At 36.4% G+C, this 12,260-nt stretch overlaps 3 protein-coding genes across 3 annotated transcripts; all 3 read left to right on the forward strand.

Annotated features, from left to right (window-relative positions):
- Positions 1–332: 332 nt before the first annotated feature.
- LOC306877736 (uncharacterized protein) lies at positions 333–1,582 on the forward strand. Its single transcript, XM_079429674.1, has 4 exons — positions 333–370; positions 469–524; positions 613–763; positions 854–1,582. The coding sequence occupies exons 2-4, from the start codon at positions 485–487 to the stop codon at positions 1,428–1,430; spliced, it is 768 nt and encodes a 255-aa protein (XP_079285800.1). The 5' UTR covers positions 333–370; positions 469–484; the 3' UTR covers positions 1,431–1,582.
- A 2,590-nt stretch (positions 1,583–4,172) lies between these two features.
- On the forward strand, positions 4,173–5,454 carry LOC306877735 (uncharacterized protein). The gene is made up of 4 exons (XM_079429673.1): positions 4,173–4,210; positions 4,309–4,364; positions 4,453–4,603; positions 4,694–5,454. Exons 2-4 carry the CDS (start codon positions 4,325–4,327, stop codon positions 5,268–5,270), a joined length of 768 nt encoding a protein of 255 aa, XP_079285799.1. The 5' UTR covers positions 4,173–4,210; positions 4,309–4,324; the 3' UTR covers positions 5,271–5,454.
- A 2,081-nt stretch (positions 5,455–7,535) lies between these two features.
- LOC306877733 (uncharacterized protein) lies at positions 7,536–8,865 on the forward strand. The gene is made up of 4 exons (XM_079429671.1): positions 7,536–7,573; positions 7,672–7,727; positions 7,816–7,966; positions 8,047–8,865. The coding sequence occupies exons 2-4, from the start codon at positions 7,688–7,690 to the stop codon at positions 8,621–8,623; spliced, it is 768 nt and encodes a 255-aa protein (XP_079285797.1). The 5' UTR covers positions 7,536–7,573; positions 7,672–7,687; the 3' UTR covers positions 8,624–8,865.
- Positions 8,866–12,260: the final 3,395 nt, after the last annotated feature.

Below are 12,260 nucleotides of genomic sequence, written 5' to 3' on the forward strand. Positions count from 1 at the left end.
GTATTTTACTTTTATTATTATTATTATTATTATTATTATTATTATTATTTTAACGGCATCTGTGTCATGTAAAATAATTTACACATACTTATTTCGACCAATTAAAAATTCCATCAAAAAATTCATTACTGCTTTCAAAGACAAAGTTCCACTCTTATCATTATCTGCACTGAATTTGAGAATCTGTGGTGGTTGAAGGTACAGTCAGGACATTATGATGTGGAGTAGTGACAGCAAGGCACTACCCACTGGACTTTGGGTTTCCACTACAGCAATAACCTCCCCGTGCAATATAAATACAGATGTGAAACAGCCACCTTCACACTTGTTCTTCAGACAGGACAGCATCAATTCAAACACGTTGACACAGGTAAGAAAACAGCCTTACTTTTCAGTCAATTCAAAACGCTGCATTTTAAACAAATTTATTTAAGAGAGACATTGATTAAAAGTGTCTTTTACTTACAGATTAAAACTGAACATCATGAAGGTTCTTGTGGTGCTTGCACTTGCTGTATTTACAGGTAAAAAATGTTTCTGGCTTGATAAATTCTAGTGAACTGGAATGTACTAACAATACAATTTAATCATTCTGAAATGCTCCATCAACAGGTTGCCAGGCCAACCTCTTCCATGCTGATGAGCCCAAGCCACAGCTGGAGCAGCTGACAGATGCTTTCTGGAGCTATGTTGCGAAGGCAACAAAAACCGCAGAGGATACCGTTAAGATGATCAGGTCTTCCCAACTGGGACAGGAAGTCGAGTAAGTCAAAAATATTTACTTGCAGGACACTGGTTTAGAGTATTTCTTGCGCCCTGAGAAGAAACTCAAATGTTCTTCTCCATATGACAGTGCCAGACTGACCCAGAGTGCCGATATGGCCAGCGAATATGCCGTCACCCTCAAGAAACAGATGGATCCTCTGACTGAAGAGCTGATGACCAAAATCACCAAGGAGGCTGAAGTGTTGAGGGAGCGTCTGGGACAGGACCTGATCAGCGTGAGAGACAAACTGGAGCCCTATGCTGACAACCTCAAGAGCCAGATCCAGCAGAGAATGGAGGAGATCAGGACAGCCATGGTGCCATATGCTGACTCCCTGGACTCTGAGACCCTGAAGGCCACTCTGCTCCAGAAGAGCGAGGAGCTGAGAGGAAACATGAAGCAGAGCGTGAAGGAGCTGCAGGCTCAGCTGGAGCCCTACACTGCTGAGCTCAAGGAGAAAGTGGACCAGCGTCTGCAGGAGTTCCAGAAGACCTTGACACCCCTGACTGAGGACCTCCAGACCCAGATTAGAGAGAGAGCCCAGATGGTCCAGCAGAGTCTCACACCCTACGCTGAAGACCTGAAGGAAAAGCTGGATCCCTACGCACAGGACCTGCAGGCCCAGCTCACCTCCCTGTACGAGTCCTTCACCAAGAGAAATTAGATGCTTTAAAGACTTCTTTTGTCACTGCAGGACTACTCATGAACTTCAAAATCTGACACATTTGATCTTTGTTTTCCTCCGTTTATTCATGCCCTACACTAAAGCTAAAAGCAAAACATTTGAGAAAGTCTCAATAATTAAAATGTGCAATATCCAATGTCCTTTAAATTTGCAAATTCTCTTTTTTCTGTGTAAAGGTGGATATTTATTCAGTAAAAATAGGAAACAGTATTTTTGAGAATAATGTGTGATGTTCCTATATTGCTGTTTGTAAGTTTACAAATGCCACATTTTATGTTATTTTAATGATGAATAAAATATTATTTATTAACAGAATGGTGCTTTTTTTTAAGATTTATGTGAGACATACATATTAGGAAATCAAACAAATCCCTGATAAGGAAAAAAAATATATCAAATGATATGCATCAAAAATATATTTTATATATATATATATATATATATATATATATATATATATGTAGGCCAATATCTGCAGGATATGCAAAAATATGTTGCTGCATCACCTGAAGATCTCCAGGCCCACATTTAATCTGCAGAGTTTTTTTTTTTTTTTTTCATATTTCTATATTACATTGTGATGTTTTTAGTTTTTTTTTCTTTTCTTGTTATTACAACAATAAAACATGTGCCATCTATTATCATTTGTCACTGATACATAAGACTGCATGTCCAATTTATAAAAACATGAGTTTATTATGCTAGACTATGCGATGAAGACTTATTATTGAATTATGCACATTAATAAATCTATGATAAAAAGAACTATTAAATTTAGCATAATATATTTGAGGAGACAGATTACGTTTTCTTGAGATCCCTTAATAATTTAGACTCTATCAATATTTTAGCTAAATTTGAAAGATTTTCTACAATTGCTTCATTTGAGTTTGATTTGACACTTCAGGCTTGATTTGTGTACACATCTCACATGATCTGTATATTTTTCTTCTATGCAGGAATTCATTAAAGAATCAATTATGTATAAATTAATTTAATAAATAAATAAAAAGAACACTAACCCATATGGCTTCACAAGCAGTGACAGTGCTCTCTAGTGGTGAAATAAATGCAGTTTTATTTATAATAAGACAAAAAAAATATTATAAATCATGTCATACTAAGAAATTATGCACAACACAAAACTTAATGAGTACTGCCCTGGAGAATGACTGTGTAATAAAATATATATTTATATAAAAAAATAAAAAATACTTGTATTCAATGTATGCTGTATTTCCTGCCAACTTTTTAGTTTTGCTTTTGGCAAGTTATTGCCAAATATTTTTTTCAGTTAAATTTTAACCAAGACGTTTTTTTTTCCTCTTTGTAATATATTTTGATCATTAAAAGCAAATATTGAGAAATATTCTCTCCAGACTTCACTTTTGGCCACTACTGTAGTTTATTACAAGTCAGCTAATGGTGAAACTGGAGGAATGTATGATGAGACTGCATAGTTTAAACAGCTAAATATTGTTAATGAATAATTAAACCGCTTTCTGTTCTTACAGCCCTATTATTGGTCATGACAGTTCCATGGGATACTTACAGGATCAGTCTCTGGAGTCTATATCCTTTGAAACTATTTATATATTACTTAATAAATGTGGCTCTGGACCACAAAACCAGTCTTTAGTCGCTGGAGTATATTTGTAGCAATAGCCAAAAATACATCGTGTGGGTCAAAATTATACATTTTTCTTTTATGCCAAAAGTCATTAGCATATTAAGTAGAGATCATGTTCCATAAAGATATTTAGTAAATTTCTTACCATAAATATATCAAAACTTAATTTTTGATTAGTAATATGCATGGCTAAGGACTTCATTTGGACAACTTTAAAGGCGATTCTCAATATTTTAATTTTTTTGCACCCTCATATTCCAGATTTTCAAATAGTTGTATCTCGGCCAAATATTGTCCAACCCTAACAAACCATACATCAATGGAAAGCTTATTTATTCAGATTTCAGATTATGTAGAAATCTCAATTTCGTAAAATTGACACTTAAGACTAGTTTTGTGGTCCAGGGTCACAAATGGCAAATTATTATTATTGTTAATAAAGTTTACTCCTAGATTTAAGGCTGAAGGAAAAGCATAAAGCTGTCTAAATCCAGGCGGAACAGAAATGAGGTTGTGAGTGATGTGTCAGATCTTATCAGGGTGTGTAGAACGTCTTTTATCGTTTGCTGTTTTATTGCTGTTTGCGGTTTCTAGGTCAAAAGTTCAAACTTGGGGCTCTGTCTGGTCTAAGTACCTAAGATGGACTTTAAATAATTAGACTATTCAGGGTTACTTTTTGGGGGGTTTTAAGATTTTTATCAGATTTTTTCACTAAATTATAGTTTAGATATATTCTTATATGTAGATTTCTTGTTTGTTTTTAGGCAGTGTGAAATTGTATTTTACTTTTATTATTATTATTATTATTTTAACGACATCTGTGTCATGTAAAATAATTTACACATACTTATTTCGACCAATTAAAAATTCCATCAAAAAATTCATTACTGCTTTCAAAGACAAAGTTCCACTCTTATCATTATCTGCACTGAATTTGAGAATCTGTGGTGGTTGAAGGTACAGTCAGGACATTATGATGTGGAGTAGTGACAGCAAGGCACTACCCACTGGACTTTGGGTTTCCACTACAGCAATAACCTCCCCGTGCAATATAAATACAGATGTGAAACAGCCACCTTCACACTTGTTCTTCAGACAGGACAGCATCAATTCAAACACGTTGACACAGGTAAGAAAACAGCCTTACTTTTCAGTCAATTCAAAACGCTGCATTTTAAACAAATTTATTTAAGAGAGACATTGATTAAAAGTGTCTTTTACTTACAGATTAAAACTGAACATCATGAAGGTTCTTGTGGTGCTTGCACTTGCTGTATTTACAGGTAAAAAATGTTTCTGGCTTGATAAATTCTAGTGAACTGGAATGTACTAACAATACAATTTAATCATTCTGAAATGCTCCATCAACAGGTTGCCAGGCCAACCTCTTCCATGCTGATGAGCCCAAGCCACAGCTGGAGCAGCTGACAGATGCTTTCTGGAGCCATGTTGCGAAGGCAACACAAACCGCAGAGGAAACCGTTAAGATGATCAGGTCTTCCCAACTGGGACAGGAAGTCGAGTAAGTCAAAAATATTTACTTGCAGGACACTGGTTTAGAGTATTTCTTGCGCCCTGAGAAGAAACTCAAATGTTCTTCTCCATATGACAGTGCCAGACTGACCCAGAGTGCCGATATGGCCAGCGAATATGCCGTCACCCTCAAGAAACAGATGGATCCTCTGACTGAAGAGCTGATGACCAAAATCACCAAGGAGGCTGAAGTGTTGAGGGAGCGTCTGGGACAGGACCTGATCAGCGTGAAAGACAAACTGGAGCCCTATGCTGACAACCTCAAGAGCCAGATCCAGCAGAGAATGGAGGAGATCAGGACAGCCATGGCTCCATATGCTGACTCCCTGGACTCTGAGACCCTGAAGGCCACTCTGCTCCAGAAGAGCGAGGAGCTGAGAGGAAACATGGAGCAGAGCGTGAAGGAGCTGCAGGCTCAGCTGGAGCCCTACACTGCTGAGCTCAAGGAGAAAGTGGACCAGCGTCTGCAGGAGTTCCAGAAGACCGTGACACCCCTGACTGAGGACCTCCAGACCCAGATTAGAGAGAGAGCCCAGATGGTCCAGCAGAGTCTCACACCCTACGCTGAAGACCTGAAGGAAAAGCTGGATCCCTACGCACAGGACCTGCAGGCCCAGCTCACCTCCCTGTACGAGTCCTTCACCAAGAGAAATTAGATGCTTTAAAGACTTCTTTTGTCACTGCAGGACTACTCATGAACTTCAAAATCTGACACATTTGATCTTTGTTTTCCTCCGTTTATTCATGCCCTACACTAAAGCTAAAAGCAAAACATTTGAGAAAGTCTCAATTAAAATGTGCAATATCCAATGTCCTTTAAATTTGCAAATTCTCTTTTTTCTGTGTAAAGGTGGATATTTATTCAGTAAAAATAGGAAACAGTATTTTTGAGAATAATGTGTGATGTTCCTATATTGCTGTTTGTAAGTTTACAAATGCCACATTTTATGTTATTTTAATGAATAAAATATTATTTATTAACAGAATGGTGCTTTTTTTTAAGATTTATGTGAGACACATCCATATTAGGAAATCAAACAAATCCCTGATAAGGAAAAAAAAAAATCAAATGATATGATGCGATATTGAATCGCGATTTGTCACGATTTGACACTTCAGGCTTGATTTGTGTACACATCTCCCATGATCTGTATATTTTTCTTCTATGCAGGAATTCATTAAAGAATCAATTATGTATAAATTAATTTAATAAATAAATAAAAAGAACACTAACCCATATGGCTTCACAAGCAGTGACAGTGCTCTCTAGTGGTGAAATAAATGCAGTTTTATTTATAAGACAAAAAAAATATTATAAATCATGTCATACTAAGAAATTATGCACAACACAAAACTTAATGAGTACTGCCCTGGAGAATGACTGTGTAATAAAATATATATTTATATAAAAAATATAAAAAATACTTGTATTCAATGTATGCTGTATTTCCTGCCAACTTTTTAGTTTTGCTTTTGGCAAGTTATTGCCAAATATTTTTTTCAGTTAAATTTTAACCAAGACGTTTTTTTTTCCTCTTTGTAATATATTTTGATCATTAAAAGCAAATATTGAGAAATATCCTCTCCAGACTTCACTTTTGGCCACTACTGTAGTTTATTACAAGTCAGCTAATGGTGAAACTGGAGGAATGTATGATGAGACTGCATAGTTTAAACAGCTAAATATTGTTAATGAATAATTAAACCGCTTTCTGTTCTTACAGCCCTATTATTGGTCATGACAGTTCCATGGGATACTTACAGGATCAGTTTCTGGAGTCTATATCCTTTGAAACTATTTATATATTACTTAATAAATGTGGCTCTGGACCACAAAACCAGTCTTAAGTCACTGGAGTATATTTGTAGCAATAGCCAAAAATACATTGTGTGGGTCAAAATTATACATTTTTCTTTTATGCCAAAAGTAGAGATCATGTTCCATGAAGATATTTAGTAAATTTCTTACCATAAATATATCAAAACTTAATTTTTGATTAGTAATATGCATGGCTAAGGACTTCATTTGGACAACTTTAAAGGCGATTCTCAATATTTTTATTTTTTTGCACCCTCATATTCCAGATTTTCAAATAGTTGTATCTCGGACAAATATTGTCCAACCCTAACAAACCATACATCAATGGAAAGCTTATTTATTCAGATTTCAGATTATGTAGAAATCTCAATTTCGTAAAATTGACACTTAAGACTAGTTTTGTGGTCCAGGGTCACAAATGGCAAATTATTATTATTGTTAATAAAGTTTACTCCTAGATTTAAGGCTGAAGGAAAAGCATAAAGCTGTCTAAATCCAGGCGGAACAGAAATGAGGTTGTGAGTGATGTGTCAGATCTTATCAGGGTGTGAAGAACGTCTTTTATCGTTTGCTGTTTTATTGCTGTTTGCGGTTTCTAGGTCAAAAGTTCAAACTTGGGGCTCTGTCTGGTCTAAGTACCTAAGATGGACTTTAAATAATTAGACTATTCAGGGTTACTTTTTGGGGGGTTTTAAGATTTTTATCAGATTTTTTTATTAAATTATAGTTTAGATATATTCTATGTAGATTTCTTGTTTGTTTTTAGGCAGTGTGAAATTGTATTTTACTTTTATTATTATTATTATTATTATTATTATTTTAACGGCATCTGTGTCATGTAAAATAATTTACACATACTTATTTCGACCAATTAAAAATGCCATCAAAAAATTCATTACTGCTTTCAAAGACAAAGTTCCACTCTTATCATTATCTGCACTGAATTTGAGAATCTGTGGTGGTTGAAGGTACAGTCAGGACATTATGATGTGGAGTAGTGACAGCAAGGCACTACCCACTGGACTTTGGGTTTCCACTACAGCAATAACCTCCCCGTGCAATATAAATACAGATGTGAAACAGCCACCTTCACACTTGTTCTTCAGACAGGACAGCATCAATTCAAACACGTTGACACAGGTAAGAAGACAGCCTTACTTTTCAGTCAATTCAAAACGCTGCATTTTAAACAAATTTATTTAAGAGAGACATTGATTAAAAGTGTCTTTTACTTACAGATTAAAACTGAACATCATGAAGGTTCTTGTGGTGCTTGCACTTGCTGTATTTACAGGTAAAAAATGTTTCTGGCTTGATAAATTCTAGTGAACTGGAATGTACTAACAATACAATTTAATCATTCTGAAATGCTCCATCAACAGGTTGCCAGGCCAACCTCTTCCATGCTGATGAGCCCAAGCCACAGCTGGAGCAGCTGACAGATGCTTTCTGGAGCTATGTTGCGAAGGCAACACAAACCGCAGAGGATACCGTTAAGATGATCAGGTCTTCCCAACTGGGACAGGAAGTCGAGTAAGTCAAAAATATTTACTTGGTTTAGAGTATTTCTTGCGCCCTGAGAAGAAACTCAAATGTTCTTCTCCATATGACAGTGCCAGACTGACCCAGAGTGCCGATATGGCCAGCGAATATGCCGTCACCCTCAAGAAACAGATGGATCCTCTGACTGAAGAGCTGATGACCAAAATCACCAAGGAGGCTGAAGTGTTGAGGGAGCGTCTGGGACAGGACCTGATCAGCGTGAGAGACAAACTGGAGCCCTATGCTGACAACCTCAAGAGCCAGATCCAGCAGAGAATGGAGGAGATCAGGACAGCCATGGTGCCATATGCTGACTCCCTGGACTCTGAGACCCTGAAGGCCACTCTGCTCCAGAAGAGCGAGGAGCTGAGAGGAAACATGGAGCAGAGCGTGAAGGAGCTGCAGGCTCAGCTGGAGCCCTACACTGCTGAGCTCAAGGAGAAAGTGGACCAGCGTCTGCAGGAGTTCCAGAAGACCTTGACACCCCTGACTGAGGACCTCCAGACCCAGATTAGAGAGAGAGCCCAGATGGTCCAGCAGAGTCTCACACCCTACGCTGAAGACCTGAAGGAAAAGCTGGATCCCTACGCACAGGACCTGCAGGCCCAGCTCACCTCCCTATACGAGTCCTTCACCAAGAGAAATTAGATGCTTTAAAGACTTCTTTTGTCACTGCAGGACTACTCATGAACTTCAAAATTGGACATTTGATCTTTGTTTTCCTCCGTTTATTCATGCCCTACACTAAAGCTAAAAGCAAAACATTTGAGAAAGTCTCAATAATTAAAATGTGCAATATCCAATGTCTTTTAAATTTGCAAATTCTCTTTTTTCTGTGTAAAGGTGGATATTTATTCAGTAAAAATAGGAAACATTATTTTTGAGAATAATGTGTGATGTTCCTATATTCCTGTTTGTAAGTTTACAAATGCCACATTTTATGTTATTTTAATGATGAATAAAATATTATTTATTAACAGAATGGTGCTTTCTTTTAAGATTTATGTGAGACATACATATTAGGAAATCAAACAAATCCCTGATAAGGAAAAAAAATATATCAAATGATATGCATCAAAAATATATCAACAATGTATTTTACACACACAAGTTTTTTTTGAGTAGGCAATAACTGACAACTGTGCCATAAATTAAACACAACATTAAATATATTACTTAAAAAAAAATTATTAAAATAAATAAATCATAGTCCTCTTCTAATCTAAACAATAATTAAATTTACCCTCAACTGTAAACAGGAATAATTTCTGGCAAAGTACCATAATTATTGTTGTGATGCGATATCAGAGGGTGCCCTATATTTGTTCTTAAGTGACCATTGCTTTTAGCTACGCAGGAAACGTGATGATCTGTTGTGACAAAAAGTTCCAATCTTGGAAAATTTGTTATGGAGGAATCATGACAGTCAGGCATTACCCACTGGACTTTGGGTTTTCATGGCGACAGTCATTTCTCTGTGGTATATAAATGGAGATATACAGCCGCTACCTCCACAAAACAAATTCAGACTGGACAGCATGAATTTAAACACACTGATAGGTAATTATTATTATTATTGCTTATATTAATTGTACACAATTTTAATCAATATACACTGACTCAGATCTATTTTTCTTCCAGGCCAAAACTGGAAATAATGAAGATATTCCTGGTCATTGCATTGGTTGTGTGTACAGGTTAGACATACAGATTAATACAAAAACAGATTAAGCAAATATTATCACTGAAAATATCTTTGTCACTATTCATATTATAAATTCTGTGGATGGCAGAATATACGCCAAGCTAACAGAAATATGTTTTTAGAAGGCATAATTAAACATTATATTGCTGTGTCTGCAGGTTGCCAAGCCAACCTATTCTATGCAGATGAGCCTAAACCACAGCTGGAGCAGTTGACTTATGCATTCAGGAACTATTTTGAACGAGCCAAGAGTAGGACTTCTCAACTGGGGCAAGAAATCAAGTAAGTTAAGGAATCAGTTGCAATAACTTCCTTCAGTGTTTCTAATGCCATGAAATGACAGTGATAGACTAACAGAAAATGTTGATATGGCCAGCCAGTACACCACAAACCTAAAGGAACAGATGGATCCTCTGCAAGATCTGATGACCAAAATCACCAAAGGTGCTGACATGCTGAGAGAGCGTATAGAGGTGGAAGTGCACTGTGAGATGTGCACTGAAGCCCTACATTGAATATGTCACAAGTCCATTTGAGAAGGGTGCAGAATACATAAGAGAATCCCTGGATTTTGAGGACCTGAAGGCCACTGTGCTCCAGAAGAGTGACGAGCTGAGAGAAAGCCTGGAGCAAGGCGTGAAGGAGCTGCAGGCTAAGCTGGAACCCTCTACCTGAGGGAAACGCTGGATCACTAAACCAGTGAAGCAACCCCACCAAGACCACCTTAATGACAACCTAATTCTAAGAATTTGATTTGTTTTATCATCAACATGACTGTTTTTCTATGAAATAACAAGGTAACCCTATGTGTAAATCATCTAAATATTTTAATATAGCCTTTGTATTTATTTTTGAATAATCTGCATTGTCAGGCATTGATTATCCTTCCATGTTATATATATGGAGTTGTAAAAAAATTGTATTTGTTTTAGAAAGTAATGACAAAATTTGGAAAATTTTAAAGAGCTATTAATTTTCCTCAAGCAACTATGAAACACTGTTGTTTTAACACATTGGGCCGAAACGAATGTACGACCGAAATTTGGGCATACAGTCGTTAAAACTTGGAATTTATCAATATGGGCGCGAGCGTTGTCTCCTTATTAAGGTTTGAGCTCGTGTAGGCTACGCAAGATTTTGAGTTTGCCTGAATTTGCGTGCAGCATAGAGAATTGTATAATGACAGCATTTTGTTCATTTAGATTATTTTCCTAAACCGACAAAGCAAGCTTTTTCTTTTTTCTCTCCTTTCAGGACTTTAGTTTTATATGCGCAAATAGCAGCATAAACAACAGACCATGAGGAATCACACACCTGCAGCGCTTCTGTGAATAAAAGGAATAAAATAAATAGGGGCTACACGAAAAATATTTTTCTTAATAGATTAAAAAAAACAGTGCGAGAAGTATAGGCCACTATCGTTTTTGTGACACTTAATTTCATTTATATCTTTATTTTTAAAAATGTAACTGATCGGTGATCACGCAGGTGCCTCACACGCACACACAATATTTCAGCGTTACTAACTTGACATTTCAGCCATTAATCAAACTAAAATGCAGTCAACCAAACATAAGTTTCACTGCATTTACAAGGTCCACTGTAAAATCAGCGTGCAGCGCCGAAACAAACATTTATTGCGCATGTGAAGGATATGTTTTACGTGGATATTGGAACACAAGTGAAATACAAAACCTTGTTTGCATCATAGATAATAGTTTAGCAAACAAATGTTACATGGCAAAAATGGAAACATTTGGATGTCGGATGAGAGCGGGTTGTGAGCCCAATGCCGTTCAGTTTCGCTTTAATAAATTCATCTTAGCTTGACCGTTGTATTCTGTTTATAATGAATGCCACTAGCCTATAATTTGTGTTACTTCACAGTTTAATAAAAAAAGGTATAGCTACAATTATTTTTTTTTAATTCTTGTTGAAAATGAAACAAGAATTCTCGTTTCTACCTTAGATTGATAAATGAGGCCCAATGTATTTTCTAAACTATAGAAGATGTGCTATTTATTCATATTTGCATGCCCAAATAAATTCTATAAAAAAACTAACGCTTCCTTATTAAGGTGAACATATCTGGTGACCAAGTCTAAAATGAAAACTGAAATATGCTTAGAACATGACAATGAACATTAGACACTTTCACTAATAAACTTGACTTATTTAGTAAATCTTACAGGCAGCATTAAACAATCTTTGGATATATATGATATGACAAATGCTAACTTCACCATGGAAATCAAGAGTCTCTCTACATTTGTGCTCCCCTTTGCCTAAAAAAAAAAAAAGTAAGTTCCTTTAAAAAAAAGAAAGAAAGCATTTTTAAAATGTTACATAATTCATAATTTAGTTCTAGGTCTAGGCCATGAGAAATCAACGCCCACAGGGTGAGTCACATTACAAGAAGTGGTGAAGGACACTCCTCCAGAAAATAATTACCCTCTGTGCAGTCGTGGCCTAATGGATAGAGAGTCGGACTTGTAATCTGAAGGTCGTGGGTCCGGCAGGGATTGTAGGTGGGTGAGTGAATAACCAACACTCTCCACCCTCAATACCACGACTGAGCTG

The sequence above is a fragment of the Barbus barbus genome (genome assembly GCF_936440315.1).
Source record: "Barbus barbus genome assembly, chromosome: 12".
NCBI classification, from domain to species: Eukaryota; Metazoa; Chordata; class Actinopteri; order Cypriniformes; family Cyprinidae; genus Barbus; species Barbus barbus.